At 35.9% G+C, this 21,332-nt stretch overlaps 8 protein-coding genes, 1 long non-coding RNA gene and 2 other non-coding genes across 16 annotated transcripts; 6 read left to right on the forward strand and 5 right to left on the reverse strand.

The window, feature by feature from the left end:
• The first annotated feature begins 86 nt into the window (after positions 1-86).
• Positions 87-1,097, forward strand: AT1G05157. Its single transcript, NR_143392.1, has 3 exons — positions 87-222; positions 321-411; positions 504-1,097. It is a non-coding gene; the product is annotated as an uncharacterized misc_RNA (transcript).
• A 1,993-nt stretch (positions 1,098-3,090) lies between these two features.
• SHN1 (Integrase-type DNA-binding superfamily protein) lies at positions 3,091-4,559 on the forward strand. 2 transcript variants are annotated; one of them, NM_001332163.1, is made up of 3 exons: positions 3,091-3,282; positions 3,421-3,511; positions 3,810-4,559. In NM_001332163.1, exons 2-3 carry the CDS (start codon positions 3,432-3,434, stop codon positions 4,327-4,329), a joined length of 600 nt encoding a protein of 199 aa, NP_001322723.1. In that variant the 5' UTR covers positions 3,091-3,282; positions 3,421-3,431; the 3' UTR covers positions 4,330-4,559. The 2 variants fall into 2 exon arrangements, with proteins under 2 accessions (NP_001322723.1, NP_172988.1); NM_101405.4 differs by having other exon boundaries at positions 3,091-3,511.
• A 2,129-nt stretch (positions 4,560-6,688) lies between these two features.
• AT1G15370 (SNARE-like superfamily protein) lies at positions 6,689-8,463 on the forward strand. The gene is made up of 4 exons (NM_101406.5): positions 6,689-7,010; positions 7,624-7,737; positions 7,836-7,915; positions 8,002-8,463. The coding sequence occupies exons 1-4, from the start codon at positions 6,958-6,960 to the stop codon at positions 8,196-8,198; spliced, it is 444 nt and encodes a 147-aa protein (NP_172989.1). The 5' UTR covers positions 6,689-6,957; the 3' UTR covers positions 8,199-8,463.
• A 1,941-nt stretch (positions 8,464-10,404) lies between these two features.
• On the forward strand, positions 10,405-12,405 carry GLYI4 (Lactoylglutathione lyase / glyoxalase I family protein). Of its 2 annotated transcripts, NM_001035972.2 has the most exons (4): positions 10,570-10,642; positions 10,760-10,932; positions 11,038-11,143; positions 11,847-12,358. In NM_001035972.2, exons 2-4 carry the CDS (start codon positions 10,778-10,780, stop codon positions 12,108-12,110), a joined length of 525 nt encoding a protein of 174 aa, NP_001031049.1. In that variant the 5' UTR covers positions 10,570-10,642; positions 10,760-10,777; the 3' UTR covers positions 12,111-12,358. The 2 variants fall into 2 exon arrangements, with proteins under 2 accessions (NP_563973.1, NP_001031049.1); NM_101407.4 differs by having other exon boundaries at positions 10,405-10,932; positions 11,847-12,405.
• A 129-nt stretch (positions 12,406-12,534) lies between these two features.
• AT1G15385 (cotton fiber protein) lies at positions 12,535-13,161 on the reverse strand. Its single transcript, NM_179338.2, has one exon. It carries the CDS (start codon positions 13,018-13,020, stop codon positions 12,799-12,801), a length of 222 nt encoding a protein of 73 aa, NP_849669.1. The 5' UTR covers positions 13,021-13,161; the 3' UTR covers positions 12,535-12,798.
• A 1,290-nt stretch (positions 13,162-14,451) lies between these two features.
• Positions 14,452-15,754, forward strand: PDF1A (peptide deformylase 1A). Its single transcript, NM_101408.3, has 3 exons — positions 14,452-14,886; positions 14,967-15,056; positions 15,140-15,754. The coding sequence occupies exons 1-3, from the start codon at positions 14,476-14,478 to the stop codon at positions 15,446-15,448; spliced, it is 810 nt and encodes a 269-aa protein (NP_563974.1). The 5' UTR covers positions 14,452-14,475; the 3' UTR covers positions 15,449-15,754.
• AT1G15400 (uncharacterized protein) lies at positions 15,579-16,898 on the reverse strand (the record flags this gene model as incomplete). 3 transcript variants are annotated; one of them, NM_101409.3, is made up of 2 exons in its annotated part: positions 15,579-15,874; positions 16,229-16,705. In NM_101409.3, the coding sequence occupies 2 exons, from the start codon at positions 16,645-16,647 to the stop codon at positions 15,856-15,858; spliced, it is 438 nt and encodes a 145-aa protein (NP_563975.2). In that variant the 3' UTR covers positions 15,579-15,855. The 3 variants fall into 3 exon arrangements, with proteins under 3 accessions (NP_563975.2, NP_001077541.1, NP_849670.1); NM_001084072.1 differs by having other exon boundaries at positions 15,596-15,869; positions 16,229-16,647; NM_179339.2 differs by lacking the exon at positions 15,579-15,874 and having other exon boundaries at positions 15,877-16,898.
• A 771-nt stretch (positions 16,899-17,669) lies between these two features.
• Positions 17,670-18,394, reverse strand: AT1G05163. The gene has a single exon (NR_138846.1). It is a non-coding gene; the product is annotated as an other RNA (long non-coding RNA).
• Positions 17,698-17,989, reverse strand: AT1G15405. Its single transcript, NR_143560.1, has one exon. It is a non-coding gene; the product is annotated as an other RNA (non-coding RNA).
• On the forward strand, positions 18,147-20,750 carry AT1G15410 (aspartate-glutamate racemase family; the record flags this gene model as incomplete). 2 transcript variants are annotated; one of them, NM_101410.4, is made up of 3 exons in its annotated part: positions 18,147-18,209; positions 18,396-20,116; positions 20,229-20,750. In NM_101410.4, the coding sequence occupies exons 2-3, from the start codon at positions 19,400-19,402 to the stop codon at positions 20,502-20,504; spliced, it is 993 nt and encodes a 330-aa protein (NP_172993.1). In that variant the 5' UTR covers positions 18,147-18,209; positions 18,396-19,399. The 2 variants fall into 2 exon arrangements, with proteins under 2 accessions (NP_172993.1, NP_001320372.1); NM_001332164.1 differs by having other exon boundaries at positions 18,147-18,162; positions 20,229-20,504.
• Positions 20,565-21,312, reverse strand: AT1G15415 (late embryogenesis abundant-like protein). The gene is made up of 3 exons (NM_101411.4): positions 21,173-21,312; positions 21,012-21,065; positions 20,565-20,927 (listed from the first exon to the last, which is right to left on the reverse strand). The coding sequence occupies exons 1-3, from the start codon at positions 21,233-21,235 to the stop codon at positions 20,754-20,756; spliced, it is 291 nt and encodes a 96-aa protein (NP_172994.1). The 5' UTR covers positions 21,236-21,312; the 3' UTR covers positions 20,565-20,753.
• Between the last annotated feature and the right edge of the window lie 20 nt (positions 21,313-21,332).

The raw sequence follows: 21,332 nt of genomic DNA on the forward strand, positions 1-21,332 counted from the left end.
ATAGTCTGGAATCAAAGCATAGAAGAAAACTGTTAACCATTAGCGTAAGAATACATTAAGCATTAAGGATGCAAATAAAGATAGTTGTTTAAATGTCAATACATAACTCTCATGATTACAAAAACATTGTTTGCTTGCAGCAGCAGCCACACTTTCTCCATTTGTAGAGCAACGCAAGTCACACACTCACTTTGAAAATACTGAGCACAACCAAGTCCACATGCAAGTGCAACACTTCTTCTTCTTCTTCTCCTTTTTATTCTTCTTCTTCTTGTTCTTTCTTCTCTTCTTTCTCTTCATACTCTTTTTCTCACCCACAGGAAGGGAAAAAGACACAGGTTTTGTCCGCGGCGCGTATAAGCAATAGAAGTTGTTGGGGATACTACTCAATGGGACATCTGGAAATGACGGGTATTTCTCTCGATGATTGTGACTCTGAAGTCTTGTTTCTTCATTATTCTTTACCTCTTCCACTTCAGATGTTTTCTCTTTTGCATCCTCAGGTTTGACTACCAGAGAAGGGGAATATCTCAAGAACTCACCCGACATCAAAACTTCATCAGGTTTTAAATTACTGTGACGAGACCCTTGAGCGTTTGACTTTCTATAGCCATCAATTTTCAGACTAAACAAAGACTCATTTGATATTTCGCTCCAATCCACATCCCCATTCTTACTAAACACCGATGCAGGGATTCTCCCGGGATCGTAATTCGCTATACCATTATTCATCAAGTGAACTGGTCGTAACCTAGAAGGCGGAGATGGAGCTGGTTGCATCCTGAGATGAGTCAAACCAGATATTTCAGAGCCTTGAGAAGAAGAAGAAGGCTGCATCCTGACATGAGTCACACCTGATATGTCAGAGCCTTTAGAAGAAGAAGCATTTGAAAGTTCCCAATTCTGCTGACTCGTATCCTCAGAAGATGCTTTGGACTCTTTTGTACTTCTCTCTACGGCATCATCCCATGAAACAGAGGAAGACATTGAAGAAAAAGACAGAGATGATGATGTTAGGAAGATTTCCCTCGCAGGTCTTGTAATCATTCTGTTACCACTCATACTCACATATAAAGCTCTTATCAGTTCACTTTTCCGGTTGTTAATCTTTCAAAACATTTCGCAGTGATTCACGGATTCGATTCCATGGCTGATAAACTATGAAAGCAATTAATTTTTCTTACATGAACAGATGATGTTCTAGTCCCACCGATACTACAACTTCGGTGAAAGCTGGATCCTTGAAGCCATTAGCACAAGCAATATCCACTCTTTTGCATCCAAGCACAGTGCCAAGATAATTTGGACAAGACTAATCAAAGATGAATCCAATATTGCATAATTCTTGGTGTCTTGTGAATTCGACCTATTGGAGACGGAAACATGTCATTTTCATTCGGTTCTTAAGGAACTAGAAAATGAAAAACAAAACAATTTATGGAGAAGTTTTGAAAGTGAACACAAAACAAACATCTTTGAATTTAGTAAATTTGAACGAATGGCCGTTGATCAGAGTTGAATACAGAAGAAGGAAACGGTTTCTTGTGGAGAAATTTAAGGTGGCATTTGCTGGCATTTGATCACTTCTATTTCGGGGTTGACTGTTCTTCGCGCCGTTGCTGTAAAACCTAACTTCTTTACATTCATTGTGGACATCAGTATGGCCCAATAAAGGCCCATTTTGAAATAATCGGGCTATTTGGTCCACACATGAGGACACGTGCATACGTAAGAGAGTACCAGAAAAGGAGATTCATAAACCCGTTAAATTCGCGGTTAGGAAACTTTTGCCTTTTGGTTGAAACATCGTTGGCCTCTTGCAAGTTAATTTTCTTATTCTATCGACTATTTCGGACATTCAATCACGTGATTTTCGTGTTTGAAAAGATCAACAATTTTTTTTTTCGTTAAAATATCTGGCATTTAAATAAACACTATACGTAAATTTTAGCAGTATGAAATTAACTAGGCTGATGGATTCGAAAAATAATACAATAAAACCAAAAAGAAAAGAAAAACATGTATTCCAAATTACAGGAGTACTATCATCAATCATTCAATCTTTAAGTAGCTACAAAAGTCTACAACAAAAATAAAGAGAAACAAAATAATAATTTAAAGGCTAGATAATTGAAAGGAATAGTGATATGCAAGTTCCAAACACAAGTATGAACAAGAGTTAATGGAAGAGACTATAATTATGAAATATCGGTCATGGACTCAGGGAAGTGGGGACCCTATGATAACAAGCCACCACCAAATTAGCACCTCAAAAACAAAAATGTATAAACCATATTATATTGTATATTAAATATAAGCATACATTAGGTTAAAGATGTTTGCTCAAAAATTAAAAGCAAATAGATATGAGATTGACACCTAAACAGCCTTAATCTGGACCCAATCTGACAGTTAGGGCTTAGGCTATGGGTACGACAATCAACTAGATATGTGGACAAAACATTCTACTAATTACACAATATACATGTACATGGACCACCTTTTAATTTTTATTTTTTTTGTCCTTTTACTTTTTAACTTGTACATGCATGTTGTCAATGTCTAATTATATAATCACTTTTCCCCTCTATGTATGTTGTTTTATACATTGCATGTGTTATATTTGATCGCGAGTGAACAACCACTTTTCTCAGCGCTTATTACGTGTTTTCTTTTTGCGGCAAATCATTTTACGATTGATTAATCCTATTCAAATTCACTACTTAAACTTACTCCCACTGAACAAAGTCCCAACTAAAGCTTATAAATTGTATAATGTTTACATTAAGTCTTGGGGATTGGATTGACAATGATGATTTTGGCCGATGGTTAGTGCTGGTTGTTAACCAACATGATAGTATAATATAAAATGAAACATTAATATGGACTGATGTTCGGTCTTAATTACCACTCCACTCTTAGATATAAAATTTTGCAGTTAATGGTGAACGCAAATTTGCTTATACGTACGTACGAAGCTGTATACAAATATAAGTAAGCATCAAATTAAACAGAGAGAGAGAGGCGTAGTACTTACGTAGCTATATGATGTGGACGATTGATTAGGATGTACGTATGCTAAAAACAATATACACGGCCATGTGATACTTGTACCACTTGCGCATCTCTACATATATACGATCCAACCTTTGGAATTTATATTGTTTACCTTTATAATAACCATCCTTCACATTAGCAATCAATCTACACCAACAACTACAACTAAATTCTATCTCTCTCTCTATAATAAACTAGCGAGCGAGGACGTCAAATGTAATAAGAGTAAGAACAAGTACACCTTTTCATCCACCAAAATTTAACCTATGTATATAAATATACAACATTACCATTTACCAAACATCCATCTTACATATATTACTCATCATCAAGTTCCTACTTTCTCTCTGACAAACATCACAGAGTAAGTAAGAATGGTACAGACGAAGAAGTTCAGAGGTGTCAGGCAACGCCATTGGGGTTCTTGGGTCGCTGAGATTCGTCATCCTCTCTTGTACCTTTCTTCTTTCTTTCCTTTTTCTCTGCGTTGTTCATTTATTTCCTCTCTCTGATCCATTAAAGTACACAACCACACATACATATATATACATGATCGTAGCTAACTCATTTCTGGTTTATCTTCCTTTGTTGTTTTCCTCTTCTTAGCTAACACATAAAATCATTTTAACATCTAGATACGTAAATATCAATAAGTTATTGCTTAAAAATTCTACTATATATATATATATATATATATTCACCATGCTTAATTATTAATTTTGACATGCGTGATGATCTTTCAAAATAAAAAGGAAACGGAGGATTTGGCTAGGGACGTTCGAGACCGCAGAGGAGGCAGCAAGAGCATACGACGAGGCCGCCGTTTTAATGAGCGGCCGCAACGCCAAAACCAACTTTCCCCTCAACAACAACAACACCGGAGAAACTTCCGAGGGCAAAACCGATATTTCAGCTTCGTCCACAATGTCATCCTCAACATCATCTTCATCGCTCTCTTCCATCCTCAGCGCCAAACTGAGGAAATGCTGCAAGTCTCCTTCCCCATCCCTCACCTGCCTCCGTCTTGACACAGCCAGCTCCCATATCGGCGTCTGGCAGAAACGGGCCGGTTCAAAGTCTGACTCCAGCTGGGTCATGACGGTGGAGCTAGGTCCCGCAAGCTCCTCCCAAGAGACTACTAGTAAAGCTTCACAAGACGCTATTCTTGCTCCGACCACTGAAGTTGAAATTGGTGGCAGCAGAGAAGAAGTATTGGATGAGGAAGAAAAGGTTGCTTTGCAAATGATAGAGGAGCTTCTCAATACAAACTAAATCTTATTTGCTTATATATATGTACCTATTTTCATTGCTGATTTACAGCCAAAATAATCAATTATACCGTGTATTTTATAGATGTTTTATATTAAAAGGTTGTTAGCTATATATTGTTTCTCTTTTTCCACATTTGTATCTAATAAAGTATTGGTGTTTGTAACTAAAATCCAGAAGTGACCTTTTTCTTTCTGTATTATCTGTTTAGTCTTATAATTGCATTAATCTAATAATTAAAAGTATATAATGTTACATAGTACACGAGGACGTGAATTGATAGCAAAGCTTCTAATGAAGGTGCTTTTGTCTCCTGCTCAAATGATCAAAGAAGACACACTGTTTAATGTAGCGGGATCGTCGACAATACTAGTTTCTGTTCAAATATCCAGAAAACTAACATTAAAAGACATTGAATCGAACAAATAATAAAAATATAATAATAAAATAAAAACATTTAAATGATAAATTTGCAATAATCTTATGCTTAAATGCCTTATCTAAATAAACTCTAGATTAATATATGAATATTATCTAAATAATTAATAATATATTTGAAAGTCACCCAAATTTTTATTGCATCACTTTCTAATTAAATGTGTATGTGAAATATACTTACATCTAAGACCATGTACATGGGTGATATTTTTAGAGTATCACAAATCCAAAAATTATTTTTATATTAGTAAAGCAATTAGAATATTCTTGATCAGTATCAGCCCACTGATATTTGTGATATCAGTATCATCTGACGTGGCTTCTTCTGATTGGTCACATTTGATAAAAACAAAAAATATTATTTAGATTTATTAAACAAACATTATAAATAATACTAAAAAAACTCTTAATGATACTTTGTGAGTATCACCTATGAACATGCTCTAATAGTGTTGATTTTTGATGAGTAGTTAGCTTCTTCTTCAATGTTTTAAATCATCTAATAAAGCAGGGAAATTAAATAGTTGGTGAAATTAGGTTTGTAATATATCATGTATCCCCACAAAACACATGCATTCGGATTTTTTTTGTTCTTTTTAGAGGAAATGTTAAATTTTATTGTTTTGCACGCATGAGTCTAGACTACTAGATCTACAACAACATTAATGAAATACAATTCACATAACAGGAATCCCTTTAACATAATCTTGTAATTTGCCGTTAAGCGCCTCAAGGAAGATGATTTTTAGTAATGCAACCTCAAATTAATGACCACTATTAAGATTGTCTAGTGATCACATGATCACCACTATATATTGAACCTTCATTATGAGGTATAGCCGGAATAATGCGTACGTAGGATTTAGGATCACTAGACCATCAAATGAATTCTGTTATTTTCTGTACGTAGAAGATGGATATATTCAATAGTTGAAAAGAAGATGCTTAAACAAACGAAAATAGACTACTACTATAGTCTCTACATCACGTACTTTGTCTAACCGAGAGAGGAAGGTGCATTAATTTTGAACGAAATGATTTTTATCGATCCTGAACGTATCTTTCATTTCTGTTTTTGTATTTGTATATAAATCATCAATCTCACGCCAGCATATGTTTTATATAAAATATATATATCAACGTCTAATTGTGACGTTTTGCATCAAGAGACGATGATTGAATCCTTAAAACCTCCCAAATCAACCATTCGAGTTTTGTCCACCAAAATTTGTACGATTAATCACATGCGAAATAAAATTTCCAAAAGTGTTGTAACACAAACGTGACAAAAGCTATCTTATTATATAAACTAATACATCAATTAACTTCAAAATAAAAAGATGGAAGGTGTTTTATAATGCAGAAATGATAAACTTATAGGATTTTTTAGCTTAAAGAAAAAAGGTACAAATGAAGGCAAAACGAATTAGGTTAAAGAAGAGGTTCAACTTTAACTTCCACAGTAGGTTGTTTGTACTTGTTTGTGCTCATCTTTATGACTTGTCCTCTTTAACTGTAACTTGCACTTAAACCATTCACACTATGTAATAGTATAACATTTGTTTTTATTCTTTTCCCCAAGCTCACGAGTTTATAGTTAAATATATTTTTACAGAGAAATTGGGTATAACATGCAAGTAGTGTAAAAGAGGGCGAAAATGAGATAATGAATATAACAAGAATGAAAAAGGTGGTCTCTACTTTCTCTCGTTAGATTTGGAACAATGACACATTTCCTTTAACTCTCCATTGATGTTGACCTTTCATTTTTTCTAACTATCAACATCTCTTCTCTTCCCCACCTCACTTAACTATCAAGAGTGATGGATTTTTACTATATTTACTTTACACTTATACCATCTTACAAAAACTGACAAATTAACAAGAAAGATACGCGTATATTCATTTCACAGAGTGGCTGGCTATTTCAGTTCACAAGATTTAACCGCAATAATGAAAGGCTGGAGAGGACTTTTGTCAAATATTCGAACTTAGGTAATTACGAAAAGGCCCTTTGTCGAATTTTTAACTTTGAAGGGTAATGTTGAGTAAATTAGTAATTACGAACAGTAAAAAATTGACACAAGAAAAAGGAAAAAGTTGTTGAGAATGTTTTGAGGTAGAGAGGAGAAGTAGAAATCGATAAAGGCGAAGAAGGAATCGCAAGGAAGGAAGAAACTTGAGAGGAAGATCATGATCCTAGCTGTGTTGTTCGCCAATTCCGTTGGGAATGTTTTAATCGAAAGGTTCGTACTTTAGATCCCAATTTTCTCTGTTCCTTCAATCTGGTCATCGATTTCCGCAACTTGTATCAGTTCAGCTTGTTTTTGGTTGATTCTCTAAGAACCCAGATCGATCATTACCTGTAGCGATTGTTCTTCTTTGTGGATCTGGTGTCAATCAGGGTTCTGAGATTGTTGAATTGTCAGATTAAGGTTGCGATAGCTTCATGTTTCCTTGTAATTCGTACACAGTGTCTCTGATTACTCTATGGTTGATATTAGATTTTAATTCCCCTCTATACATACTTGAATTGGAGATATCTCAAACATTTGATTCTGGAGAAGTTAAAGTTTCATGTTTGTGATGCATCTACATTCTTTTTGTCCCAACTCTGTATCAGATTTCGAGCCACTTGCCTTGTTAAATTGTATTGGCTTTTGCTCCATGGATATTCTTAATACCATATGTATATCATTGTTCCCTTAGCACATTGTGGAATTTGGCTTGCAAGGCAAGTGGGTCGAAATTACCACTGTGGGATCACCAAGTAGAGCTGAAATTAAGGGTGTCTGATCACCAATACATGTGGCTTGTCTAGTCTTTATTACCAAATCATCAGAAGCATTTATCTTGCAGGTTCAATGGAGTACCAGCTGAGGAACGGCTCCACTGGCGATCTTTCTTGGTTAAGTTGGGAGCAGATAATCTCAAAGGCGTTAAAAATGAGGAGCTTCTCGTTGCTTGCCACAAGTACATCAATCTACCTATTGTGTCATTTTCGAGAAAACTATGAAACCAAACTAACAGCATTTTTGGGGTATATAAGTAACAGAGAGGTTGTTGTGCAGGTCGGTTTATATCGTGTACACAATGCTAGGGGATGTTAGCATCTTCCTTGTTGGCAAAGACGAGTATGATGAACTTGCTTGTAAGCCTAACCTACTATTTCTAAAATAACTGATCTCTGTTTCATTCAGAGTTTGATTCTTTGTTGTGTTTTTTCTCGTGGTGCAGTGGCAGAAACCATCTATATCATAACAGCGGCTGTGAAAGACGTATGTGGAAAGCCGCCTACAGAGCGAGTGTTTTTGGATAAATATGGAAGGATTTGCTTGTGCCTTGATGAAATCGTTTGGAACGGACTTCTGGAGAACACCGACAAAGACAGGATCAAGCGACTCATCAGATTGAAACCTCCTTCTGAAGTTTGATATGCTCCAACCAACCACACATTCTTCTTCTACTCATTTTAAGAGCTTTCTCATTCTCCACCGATTGTTGTTTGTTGAATCACTTCTCTATATCACATATTCAACTATCAACTACTGCTGTTGTTCGATCAGTCCATCTTGTAGTGTTGTTTTTTAAATCTTCAGTTTTTAGTGTTACATAACAAAGAACAAATTTCTATCCAAAGGCTTTTCCCTGCGGTCTAACTTTGGTGAGTTGTTCAAAGACCTCAAAAATTGATTCGTGTTCTTATGGCAGTATGCCAGTATATCAACTCAATATCCAGAGACTTTCCTTTTACCGTGGAAAAGAAGACCAGGTAATCCCGCCATGGTTGCTTGCTGGTAGAGATTAAGATGAAGATGAAGGTTGAACTCTCTCGAACAAATAGTTATACAATAGAAGATAGAATGTGTCTTGAAATTTTGAAGTGGAACCTCCTGCATAGCTTGTGTGTCTACAAAATAAGCACTTTCCATTTGTTTGTTAAACGCACTGGAGCTGTCTGCGTCTGGACTATGTTAATGTTAGTTGAAACAAAACTATTTAAATCAAATTTGCAAATGAGGGAAAGAAGGTTAAAAAGCTTTATCAAATCTTGAGTTTGATCATCGGCCCTTCGACAGGAGAAAAGGCTAGCTATAGATACAAAAGTAATACTAAGCATAAACTAAAGAGTAAATTTAAAACGTGCTGGTGGGTGTATAGTCGAAGTAAGTGACCAATCTACACTCACTGAAAATTTTAATATCAAAATTTAAAGCTAATTCAGCATATTATAAAATTATGGAGTGCGAAACTATAAAATGAAATCATAAAAGATCATGCGAGATTAGGTGGAACTTAGCAATCATCCTAAATTACAAAAACTCGATCAATGTGAGTTGATGTATACTGTCATACGACTAATAGATTATAAAAAGAAAAAAGACCTAAAGCATTTTTATTGGAAGTCTCGTAACAATGTAAAAAAATAATCATACAACTAATTTATTAGAATTCCATAAAAGAGTTTTTAGTTTGAGATATCCATAAAAAAAATTATCTTCTTAATTAAAACACTGATATATATATGTACTCTTTTTAAGTGTTTTCTATTTATTATTTTTACAAATTATAAAGTAAAATGATATGAATATCAGTTAAAGAGTTTATATGTTTTTTTTTTTGGTTTCATTTTAAATCATAATATAAATTATCTATTTATTAACCTCCATTATGCATAACTCTAAAGATATATTAGAATTATTTTAATTAGTATTAATTAAGGTAACTACAAAATATTTGATATGTTTAGAACAAATTAATACAATGAATATTTTTAAGATGTAATTTGATGAAAATTAATAAAATATTAATATAATATTAATGAAAATTTTAAGATTAAATAATATTAAAATAGTAGTATCTTAATTAAGGAGATACTATGGATATCACACCAATAGGCATGCTCTAACATATTTTTTTCCTTTTCGGAGGATTCTTTTTATATATATATATAAACAAATAATTAAATAGCATCCCAATATATACATAAACAAAGTTTAAATCGTTTTAGCTATGCCTGATTTTTTTATAACTTTTTAAGAATTAGATAAATAATAAAGCAACATGTCTAAATACTATTCTAAAAATATATCAATTGTTAATTGGGACAGCCCAATTTGCACTGGACACGGCAACAAATGACCAAATTCTATACACAAAAACAACAAACGAGTAACGTTTAAAAATGCTGACGTGTCCCAATATGATCTTACCTTTGATATCGTTTTTAAGGAAAAGTTGTGATTGTCTGAGTCAGCTTGTATGAGTTCCTACGTGTTGAACTAATCCTGACACTACCTGAGGGAGGTAATCACAACATTTTTCATATATAACCGCCCCAATTTCACTGATTTCACCTTTTCCTTTTACCAATCACATCATCCCAATTATTTACGTACTTAGCTTGACTAGTTGTCGTTCATTACAACCATCTTAGGTTTCTTATAATCATTCCTGTTACGTAGTAAAGAACTATTTTACGTAATAGATAAGATTAGATATCAGTTGAAATTATTGACTATATAGACATCCTAATTTTATTTCCATTGTTAAATTTGTTAATATATCTAACTATCAAAACCTAAATCGACGTGTCACACTCAAACTTATAAAGACTAAACCTATTACAAGAAATAAGATCTTATAGGCCGAATTTGTTTGGTACGTTGATGATCCAAATATAAATAATAGTTTTTCTTTTTCTTTTTAATTATGAAAGGTTAAAAATTCATAAAAAAAATTACCCATATTTGCTTAAGACGCTAGCTTTTCTATAAATACAGCATAGCCATGTGTAATTGATCATCAGATAAGTTCCGTGGTTATCCCATTAACCTTCTTTCTACACAACACAAAACTATATATAAAGATCATACATGTAATAACGTCCTGCAACTATTACAATCATTCTCGCTTGAATTAACGTGGACGTCATTGTTTTTGGATTGTTAATCAAAGGCGGCGTTACTTTTTTTTAATATAATTGTTTCTTTAGGATCTTTGTCTCTGGAAAATGAAGGAAGACGCAGGAAACCCTTTGCATCTCACGTCACTGAACCATGTCTCTGTCTTGTGCCGATCCGTCGACGAATCTATGAATTTTTACCAAAAGGTGTTAGGGTTCATCCCGATACGAAGACCTGAATCCTTAAATTTTGAAGGCGCTTGGTAATTTATCATCATTTTATTTAAAATATATCTGAATTTTGAGGGACAAAAAAAGTACCAATGAGTTTAGTTTTTTTACATGTTCTTTTTTTTGGGGGGGTCTAGGTTGTTTGGTCACGGGATTGGAATACACCTCCTGTGTGCCCCAGAACCAGAGAAACTTCCCAAGAAAACTGCGATTAATCCCAAGGATAATCACATCTCTTTCCAGGTAATTTTTCGTGTGTGTTAATTCTCAGTTTTGCCCTGTTTTTTGTTTTTTTCAATAAAACTTTTGTGCTTTTTAAAGCCATAAACCATAATCTACGTTCATACAAGCTCTGTATTTAGATGTTGTCTTAGGATATTTTTCTATATTTATGAACCTTTTGTGCAAAACACAATCTCAGAATTATTTATTATTAAGGAAGAAAATCCAAAATTTGTTAGTTTCCTAAGTAAATGACCCTTAGGATAGAATTTGTTAGTATAGTTTGAATTGGCTTATGATAACTATTGAATGAAAGAAACTGAATTTATGAGAGAACAAAAATATCCTAGAGAAAATGACAAGAGATAAGTTAAGAAGGGAGAGAAAAAAAGGACAATAGAAGGTGGGGTTTTCAGAGGTCAAGTTTTGTGAGTCAGAAGTATTCATTGTTCCATTATTGACAACAAACAATTTTGTTTTATGAATCAAAACATCCTCAACTTTTATAGTTGTGTAATAGAAATGTTAGTTAGGATTATACAACAAACCACTTGGTTTTAAGCATCAAAACATCTTGTGTTTGGTATGTGTGTGAAGAATTTGTGAGACAATTAACAAGAGGAGATCCCAAGTATATAGTTGTTACTCTGTTTTTTGAGCATACATAAGATTATAGTAGAAATTTTGGTCTGAATAATAAGAGTTGTGAATTATGGAAATGCAGTGTGAGAGTATGGGAGTAGTGGAGAAGAAGCTGGAGGAAATGGGGATAGATTATGTAAGGGCATTAGTAGAAGAAGGAGGGATCCAAGTGGACCAGCTCTTCTTCCATGACCCTGATGGCTTCATGATCGAGATTTGCAACTGCGATAGCCTCCCCGTAGTCCCCCTCGTAGGAGAAATGGCTCGGTCCTGCTCAAGAGTCAAACTCCACCAGATGGTGCAGCCACAACCGCAGACTCAGATCCACCAAGTGGTCTACCCTTAATTATAAACAGCTCACTTCTTCTTTATATTGTGTGTGTTTGTGTATTGGTGTGCTTGGTTTTGGGTGTAATATACAATAAGAGACCGATGTGAATCAGCGAATGTGATTCCCTTCGAGGAAATGACCATTCTCTTTGCTCCACAAGCTTATATAATATAATCAAGGGAAATCATGTTTTACATATATGTATATTGGTTAATGTATTTGGTTCGATTTAACTCTTTTGTGCAATGCAACTAAAGAGACTAGACTATTCACTCTCTCAAGAAATGCATTCTAGACCCTCGAAGTTAACGTATATGTTACGAATCTCATATCTACATTGAACGGTCTAACAACAAAAAGGCTTGTAAAGAGATTCCAAGCTAGTTCGTAGAGGCATCCAATACATGTTTGGCTCTCGCATTCCCCTTTTGTTTAGAAGTCACAATTTCAATTGAGAAAGTCTATTGCAAAAATTTGATCCAAATAGAAAAAGTTGATACAGATTGTATTGCTAAGGCACACCTTACATTTCTTATATTGTAATATAAATACCAAGAAATAGAGTTCCACATCTAAAAGAAAGAAGATCTAAAGTAATATATGAAAGCCATAAATCATTCTTCCATACGTTGGAATCCCATGAGATATAACAGTACTATATATACAAGAAAGAAATAATACATGTGTATATTGATAAGTAGTGTTAAGGGCCTTTGGAGAGCATGTTTTCAATGGATTCAAGACGCTGGAGAAGAAGCTGATTTCTGAACTTTGTGATGAAAGCTTCTGCGCTCTTGTCCACGTCCATCGATGCCTTCCTTTCCACCTTCTTATTCATCGTCTCTTTAATAACAATATTAGTGGTACCATTACCACTTTCTTTTGCGGAACTCATCATCATCTTCATGTTCTTGTTGTTGTTCATGGTAGAGATGTGTGTGTAACAGTGCTTGTGTTTCCTTAATTGATTTTGGAGAGAGGGTGAATTGTTATATTTTGGAGATGCTCGAGACCTATGTATTTATAGGGGATTTTCATTTTTTTTTTTATTTTTTTTTAATAAAAAACTGTAGTTAGACATATAGGAAAGGAGAAGACTTATTTCTCTTTACGTAAACCATAGTTGAATGTTGAAGGAATAAAAAGAAATGGAATCTTGAATCTCAAGTTATACACGCGACTTATTAACAATAACAAAAAACGTTATATACGAGACCCATCCATAGTCAGAGAGGAATGATCTACAAAGCACCGTCTCTACTCTCTACTTTATAATTTATATATTTCTTTTTTAAGAAAAAATAAAATATACGTTAATCCTCTATTAACTATTGGAATAACATAGCATCAAATCTAAGATTCTGCTTGAAAGAAATGTAAAAGAGGTTGCCTAACTACATATTAAATTTGAATTTGTTAATTTGGAGAAACAAGGATGCAAGATTCTAGAAAGTTATATATAATTTGACCATTCGTCACTAACCAAAACAATTGGCTTTGTTGTTTTTATATACCACACGAATTACGGCTTAAGCATTGGAGATTGAACTCGTTAACTCACCGCCCACTATTCCCATTGTCGCCGCTCCGGTAACCGGTACCGCTTCTTCTTTACCAAGAAGAACAATAAAATAAAAGAGATTATGTGGCTTAAGTTAGCTTATAACCTAAGTACCTAACTCTAAACCGAACTAATTAGTTTTCGGCAGATTCGTTGAATCATGTATGATATATTGATACACATACTTTTTTTATTAAAATGTATAGAGAATATTGGTTCAAAATTCATTTGCCGTGATCGAAGAATAATGCGATTATCAAAATAAAATAAAATAAGAAGCTTCAAAGCAAACGTACATGGTAGAGTTACAATTTGATTAATTATGAACCGTTATTGGCCATAACCAAACATAAAAATTAATGATTTTGAACCCACTAGTTTAGGATGTTATTTGGTAATTCAAATTTGATTTATCTATTACAGTTTTTAAATTTATTTTTGTTATTACGTAGTTGGCCTGTGGTGGTGGATTGCTCCGGATAACATCACTAACGCATATTTATAATCACACGATTAAAGAGTGTTTTGGTAGTTAATGCATGTAATAGATTATCTTTTCTTTTTGTGCAACGGTAATAGATTACCTAAGGAATATCACAATCGTATTGGACAGATATTGGAAACTAATCAAACTCAAAATTATTATGTTTTATGACAACATTATCTCTATAGAGAATCCCTGTGTTGTCAAAAAGAAAAACAATTATGTATTAGGCCCAAGGAAGAGCAGAACTATCTCATTTCTATTGGGCTATTAAGATAATAGGCTGAAAGAGCGATTTTAGGCCCAAGGAGTCGTATTTCAAGAAATGACGACCGATGGGACTCCACCGAGACGAAGCGACGGCCATGGAAACCCTTTTCAGAGTCTCACTTCGTCTACTTCCGGTTTCCGCCGCCGTGACATGTCGCTCGATCCGATTCCCCGTTTCAAGACCCGGTTCCTCACACTTACTGAACCGTAAGCTGTATAATTTGCCTACTTCTTCTTCCTCCTCTTTGTCGACAAAAGCCGGTTGGTTATTGGGTCTTGGTGAGAAGAAAAAGAAAGTGGATTTACCGGAGATAGTGGCATCTGGTGACCCGGTTCTGCACGAGAAGGCCCGAGAAGTTGACCCGGGAGAAATCGGGTCGGAGCGTATTCAGAAGATAATTGATGATATGATTAAAGTTATGAGATTGGCTCCTGGAGTTGGCCTCGCTGCTCCTCAAATTGGTGTTCCCTTAAGGGTAAGTCTATAAATGCTTTTCCTAGTTTCACCCATTTCGAAGCAAATGATTGAATTAGTGTTTCATGGTGAATGATGCAGATTATTGTATTGGAAGATACAAAAGAGTATATAAGTTACGCACCAAAGGAAGAGATTCTTGCTCAAGAAAGACGTCATTTTGATCTCATGGTAAATAATAGAATCAGAGTGCTTAAGAGTTGTTACAATTTTCGATTAGAACAAAAATGTTGAAGTTTGGGGGTTTTGGTTAGGTGATGGTGAATCCGGTTCTCAAGGAGAGAAGCAACAAGAAAGCTCTTTTCTTTGAAGGATGCTTGAGTGTTGATGGATTCAGAGCTGCGGTGGAGAGATACCTTGAGGTGGTAGTGACGGGCTACGATCGTCAAGGAAAGAGGATTGAAGTGAATGCTTCAGGTTGGCAAGCTAGGATTTTGCAACATGAGTGTGATCATTTGGATGGTAATCTTTACGTTGATAAGATGGTACCACGCACTTTTAGGACAGTCGACAACTTGGACTTGCCTTTAGCTGAGGGCTGCCCTAAGCTCGGACCTCAATGACAGATTCTTCAACAAAAGTTGTAATCTTCTGTTTTGATTCTTTACTAAAACTCTTCTAGATTGAGCTTGACTCAAATAATTTCAAAGATGAAACTTTGTCGGAAAGAGGGTTCTTTTTTCGGGTTTGGTAATGGATTGAAAGATTTTCATTTAATAAAATATTATAACTTGAAGACAGAAGATATTAGTACAATTAAAGACAGCTATTCTACAAATGGTAATGTGATGTTATGCTTACTCCGGACAAGACACGGTGTCGTAGCCGTTTAATGCGGCGGTGAAACGGCCCTCCCCCTCGGCGGGTCCAGTAAGTATATAATTTGAGATACGAATATTAATATTAAATCAAAACATCACATCAGAGCCGTCTAATTCCAATCAAAGCAGATTGATTTATCTTTTCTTGGTCACGATCCGCCGCCTTCTCTGCCAGATTCGAAACCCTAGAGGATTAGTCAGTGAGCCATCGGAAGGGACTTGAACGTTGTTTGATTTTTCTCAAAATGTTTTATACTGAAATCACTTAATCAGATAATTCGCCAAGAAGGAAGAAGAATCACCAAATCGGAAAGTTTGATTTTGTACAGAAATGGGAAATTGTCCGAAAACAAAGAAAGACAGATAATTTACAAATAACCAGAGTCTGTTGATCAAATCGAAAAATCAAATTTAAAGTTTTTTATAACAAAGAACACACACATACAAAAAAGAAGAAGAAGAAAGATGAAAGACAGTGTATACTATTTTTTCCTCATGAATATTATTAATCCTGACGCCTACCTCGATCTACGTTTCGGCGGCCTTTTCCTCGGATTAACTTTCTTCCCCGGCGGATTCTTTCCAAACGCAGAGCAACAACCGCATGACGAAATTCTCGGAGACGGCGGGTCCACTGCCGGAGAAACTCTTCCGGTTGTTCTATGATGTCGTTGAGCTCCTCCACCGTTAGATCGACTCCTCTCTATTCCTCCTGGTGCTCCTCCACCGGTTTTAATCGGTCTAAGCTTGTCTTTCTCATCGATTGGTTTGACCTGTTCAGAGCTTTCCGACATAGGCTTAGGTTGTTCGTCGCGTTGACTTTCGTCTTTCTGCTCGTTGTTTCCCGATTTGTTGAGTTCGGCGATGAGACGATCGTCAAACACTATACCGGAAGATCCCTGACGGCGGAAAGAGATTGTTGATCTTTGAAGACCCTCCATGGATCTATCTCTCTCTCTGTTGATGAGCTAAAAGAAGGGCAAAACTAGGAAAAGTGAGTTTAGGCCTTATAAGTGATTAATCAATCATTGTGTTTCAGACTTGGTTTCCTTTTATTTCTGTCCTCATTATTTTTTCATGGGGTCGGTCCACTATTTATTGTTTATTTTTATGATGATGCTTCCAGTTTCTATTTATTTCTTTGTAACAACAATCATCGGAAATTAATGTAAGCGGATTAACGATATCATTCAACCGGATTATTCAAACATTAATTGTAATAAAAAAAAAAAAGTAAAAACCATTACTGTTATTGATGATTAAGGCAGAGAATTACATGTTAATTTTTTGTTTGTTTTCACATCTTTAATCGGATTCTCAACACCACATAGGCACATAAGTCCTCTTATATCCATATTTGTTATTTTATTCCAAACTTTTGGTTTCTTTAAACTCAAAAGGGGTAAGACTTTTTGTAATTACTATTGTTTTATCAGCAAATTGCAAGGATTAGATAATAGATTAGAAATGAACAGGAGAATTGACTTATAGGACACACTAATTTAATATTTCCTTCTTCCCCATTTCGGTAAACCAAATAGACTATTTCCTTCTTCCCCATTTCGGTAAACCAAATCTATTAGGTGAGGATGTTATTAAAATGCCAAATCTCTCTTTATAAAAACTTGAAAGGAAAAACAATACAAAGTGGTGAAAGTGAGTCAAAGTAATTCGGTTACCAATTTGTATTCAAAGTCAACATCATTGTACTATAATATGGTATAACTTTTGTTCAATAATTCACCTTCTTATATCGTCTGTTTCTTCTCAGGATCACCACTAACTAAAACATACGCATGTGGTGGGTTTAGCAAAACTGTATTCTTTGGATTAAAGTAATGTGCATAACACAAATTAATAACCCCGTCTGAGTTGGCACAACTCACCAATGTTGAAGATTGAGATAAAGAATTTGGGCCCAATCGCCGAATAGAAGTCTATATTCATTACTCTCAGGCCCATCCATAAATACAATTGTCAAAAAGAAAATAAAAAATTGGTGGTCCAGCTGGGAACGAGCCAGCAGGCCATGGTGAATCTGAGTGGCGTCGAGCTGTGATCCGTCCACTGCTGAGAGCGGGAGGTGATCGCTGCTCTGTGAAACCAGCCTCACGCATTGCCCTCCACTGCAAGAACCGCCTGAGCCAAGCCTTCGCTTAACACACACGGATCACTCTCAGCTTGGACTGGGCAGCCCGGAACAATGCCACAACAGATCCGACCCGTGGGCCGAGCCAGTGTTCCACCAACTTATTGTCCCCACACGGGTCACAAGCCCACGTTACTGAGCTCGACGTACAAGTATTGATTTAATTTCATATATAAAGTAAAACATTTTGAGGTATGTAACCGATGTGGGACAAAATACAAGTTTGGGCTTCCCAGATCCCACATTTGGTGGAACACATATATAAAGAGTCTCTTCGTTGATTAGCTTCCCAGATCCCACATTTCAGGTAAAAACATCGTCTGGGCTCTTTGCCATTTTAGCGAATGTGGAAAGGTGTGGTTTTTTTTTGCTCTGCTATGGATTTTTTTTTTCAAATCAGGGTTTCTCTGTTGAAGTCATATCAGGAGCTTGACATTTGTTTGTTTGGGAATTAGAAGCTAGATACGTATATTATATAGCATCGTACATATCAAATTTTGGTGTGTGTTCTAATTGAATCTGTACTTGTTTGTGTGTTAGTGGGAGGAGCTCTTCTCAGACCTTAAGACTATTGCTTTAGTGGAATGCTTCTCGTAAATGTATAAGTGAGGAAAGAAACTCCATTCGTATCTATCTACTACCCTAAGCCGTTTATGCATTTTCTGTCCATCAGAAGATCAACACCTGTTTCTGGAGGATTCCATTGATTTAAGGGATTAGATGGATGATGGACCATGTGGGATTCAGTAGATGACAAGAACACAAAGGAATCCACCTAACAGAGACAACCCACATGTTGCAGGAAATACATATAATAATATCACAAGAAACGGAAAAAGAAGCAGACAGAGACACCTCTTCTTGAATTTAACGCCTTACATTGTGGTATCTTCCATCTTCTTTACTGCCTCATGGTGAAATCCAGTGCATATATGATTATTTATCTGAGGCGAAGATTCCTTACTTCATCTTGATGCGACTACTACTGGTCCAACTTTCATTGGATCGGTTGATTTGAGGCCGTTGTTCTTACATTTTGGTGTCCCACCTGTTCTTTTAGTACTGTTTTCCTTTTTGTTTCTGGCAATCAGAAAACATAAAGGCAATCAGTCATCCTTCTCAATAACATACAAAGATTTGGTTTTCAAGAGAATCTTCTATAGAAAGCTAGACGTTTACTTCTGTCTTATTAAGGAGAAGTACTGGTTCTTTCATTTATATCTTGGCTGGTTTGGGAATTGCATCCAAATTTCTTGCAGTGGGTGTCAGCCTGGAGCTGCAGAAAAGTGAGTTGATGTTAGAGATTGTAGGATCTTACTCCAAAAAGCCAGAAAAGGTCCTTGCGACTCTCTAACTTGAAAGTTGTTTCCTTTTTTTGAATCTGAGCTGGTTTTGGAATTTTGGTGTCAAGATTTGGAATTTGAATCTGTAGTAAGATTCAGGTTTAGTGGGGGAGGGAACAAGTTGGAAGCTTTTGCTAGTTTTGTCAAAGGTGTCACTAAAGTACTAACTATCAGAAAACATTTTCAGCCAGAAGCTTGGTGATGTATCTTCAGATTTTCAACAACCCATCTCATGGCTTAGCTCATTTATGCTACTCTAGTCGGGTTTCGTGTAGGGTAAGACTGAGTCGTGTCCTTGCCATGCCACCGTCTTCAGTCCTCTTGCATATGGACGAAAGCAATGATCTTCCCAAGCCCAAGAAGGGTTTTTGTCTGAGTGAAGATTCGAGAAACAGTTTAAACAGTCTTCCTGCAGATTCTTTGCTTAGGCAGGCCAACACAGTGGGGATTATCGGAGGCGTTTCAACTGATTCCACTCTGAAATTTGTGAAGAAACTCGTGGATTGGAGCTCAAATGATGGTAAAAGCTCGTTACCTTTTGTGCTTTGCTCGGATCCTGCTCTCAACAAGGAGCTTCTCTTATACGAGGAAAACTCGTATCCTTCTCTTTACCATAGAGAAGAGAGTACTCCGGTTGATCCAAAGCTAATTGTGGAAAATCTAAGGAATAAGAGGAGATATCTTGAGAGGTGTGGAGCTAAATTAATCTTAATGCCCTGTCATATTGCACATATATGGTATGAAGAGGTATGTGAAGGGAGTTTAGTTCCTCTGCTTCACATGGGTGAATGCATTGCTAAAGAACTGCAAGAGGCAAAAATGAAGCCCCTTGAAGCTGGGAATCCTCTGCGTGTAGGTGTGATGGCCACTAGCGCCACGTTATCAGCAGGGTTCTACCAGGAGAAACTCCAAAGCAATGTCAGTGTTCTATTGTGTCCATTGGAACAACATATCTATCATTTGTCTAAGTTCGTATAAAGCTAGTATTATCCATCGTATGAAGTGACTCTGTGATTATGGAAATGAACAGGGATTTGAGGCTGTGCTTCCAGACAAGGCAACAATGGAGCACACGGTGATCCCATCCATAGAAGCAATGAAGAGAAAAGACATGGAAGGAGCACGGAACCTTCTGAGGATAGCGTTGCAGGTACTGCTAGTGCAGGCGGTAAACGTGGTGATGCTCGGGTCAGATGAGATGCGGGACCTCTTGCCTGGGGATGATCCTCTGCTAAAGAAGTGTGTTGATCCAATGGATGCACTAGCAAGGTCTGCCATCAAATGGGCAGAGAATAGATGCTCTTAAGGGAGTTTGTGTGTGTGTATATTTGTGAATAGAAATATAGCTCGGCTGGGATGAAATTATCAAGTGTAAACCAGTGTTTGATAGAAAACTCAAAACCAAAGTCTCAACATGTATTGGTCAAAACAAGTGTGAACATCTCCAAAGCCAAAAAAGTCTGAACATGTGTTGGCTTGGATGCAATGTGTAATATCCCTTATTATTAATACAGACAATTATTAGTGGAATAAAAAGATGAATCTTGAGAAATGTTTAGATATCTGAAGGAGGATGACCAGGCATGCTTGGACTGGTTGTGTTGTTAGGGTTCTTCTTGTCCAAAGGGTTTTTGTTCTTATATTCTTCATTGTTGTCATTGTTGATCCCCAATTTGTTCTTCACTGCCTCTGATGCATCATGTGCCATACTCTTCACTTTCTCCCCTTTCTGATAAACCATCAAATCTTATTTCTTAAAAAAGAATGAAAAACCTAAAACTACAAACATGTAGAGTTGATGGGTTAAGTTAACCTGCTGGAGAAAACCTGAAGCTTGAGAAGAGTTGTTGCAATCATTCTCCTTCACCTGATACCAAACATCATTTTTCAAACAAAACTCTGTGTACTAATATTTTAAAGTTAATACGGTCGCAAAAGGCACAAGTAAAAGAGAAATTGAACAGAAAGACTGACATGAGCTTGGCCCACGATTTGGCCGGCCCTCACACTGAATTCCTCATCCTGTCCGCTCGCCATTTCTTACTTGCTTCCTTCTTCTCTCAAACAATTTCTTCCTTTATAATCATATATCTATGTGAATGCATCACATTTTTCTCCTCTATTCAATGGTGTT

Source organism: Arabidopsis thaliana (genome assembly GCF_000001735.4).
Source record: "Arabidopsis thaliana chromosome 1 sequence".
In the NCBI taxonomy this organism is placed as follows: Eukaryota; Viridiplantae; Streptophyta; class Magnoliopsida; order Brassicales; family Brassicaceae; genus Arabidopsis; species Arabidopsis thaliana.

Bases quoted from the DNA above. Each gene is read 5' to 3' on its own strand.
- SHN1 (NM_101405.4), top strand. From the start codon at position 3,432: ATGGTACAGACGAAGAAGTTCAGAGGTGTCAGGCAACGCCATTGGGGT. The intron at 3,512-3,809 runs GTACCTTTCTTC...CAAAATAAAAAG, and splicing joins GAGATTCGTCATCCTCTCTT to GAAACGGAGGATTTGGCTAG.
- PDF1A (NM_101408.3), top strand. From the start codon at position 14,476: ATGGGACTCCACCGAGACGAAGCGACGGCCATGGAAACCCTTTTCAGA. The intron at 14,887-14,966 runs GTAAGTCTATAA...TGAATGATGCAG, and splicing joins AAATTGGTGTTCCCTTAAGG to ATTATTGTATTGGAAGATAC. The intron at 15,057-15,139 runs GTAAATAATAGA...GGTTTTGGTTAG, and splicing joins GACGTCATTTTGATCTCATG to GTGATGGTGAATCCGGTTCT.
- GLYI4 (NM_101407.4), top strand. From the start codon at position 10,778: ATGAAGGAAGACGCAGGAAACCCTTTGCATCTCACGTCACTGAACCAT. The intron at 10,933-11,037 runs GTAATTTATCAT...GGGGGGGTCTAG, and splicing joins TTAAATTTTGAAGGCGCTTG to GTTGTTTGGTCACGGGATTG. The intron at 11,144-11,846 runs GTAATTTTTCGT...ATGGAAATGCAG, and splicing joins ATAATCACATCTCTTTCCAG to TGTGAGAGTATGGGAGTAGT.
- AT1G15385 (NM_179338.2), bottom strand. From the start codon at position 13,020: ATGAACAACAACAAGAACATGAAGATGATGATGAGTTCCGCAAAAGAA.
- AT1G15415 (NM_101411.4), bottom strand. From the start codon at position 21,235: ATGGCGAGCGGACAGGATGAGGAATTCAGTGTGAGGGCCGGCCAAATC. The intron at 21,066-21,172 runs GTCAGTCTTTCT...GTTTGGTATCAG, and splicing joins AAATCGTGGGCCAAGCTCAT to GTGAAGGAGAATGATTGCAA. The intron at 20,928-21,011 runs GTTAACTTAACC...ATGGTTTATCAG, and splicing joins CTTCAGGTTTTCTCCAGCAG to AAAGGGGAGAAAGTGAAGAG.
- AT1G15370 (NM_101406.5), top strand. From the start codon at position 6,958: ATGATCCTAGCTGTGTTGTTCGCCAATTCCGTTGGGAATGTTTTAATC. The intron at 7,738-7,835 runs GTACATCAATCT...GTTGTTGTGCAG, and splicing joins CTTCTCGTTGCTTGCCACAA to GTCGGTTTATATCGTGTACA. The intron at 7,916-8,001 runs GTAAGCCTAACC...CTCGTGGTGCAG, and splicing joins CGAGTATGATGAACTTGCTT to TGGCAGAAACCATCTATATC.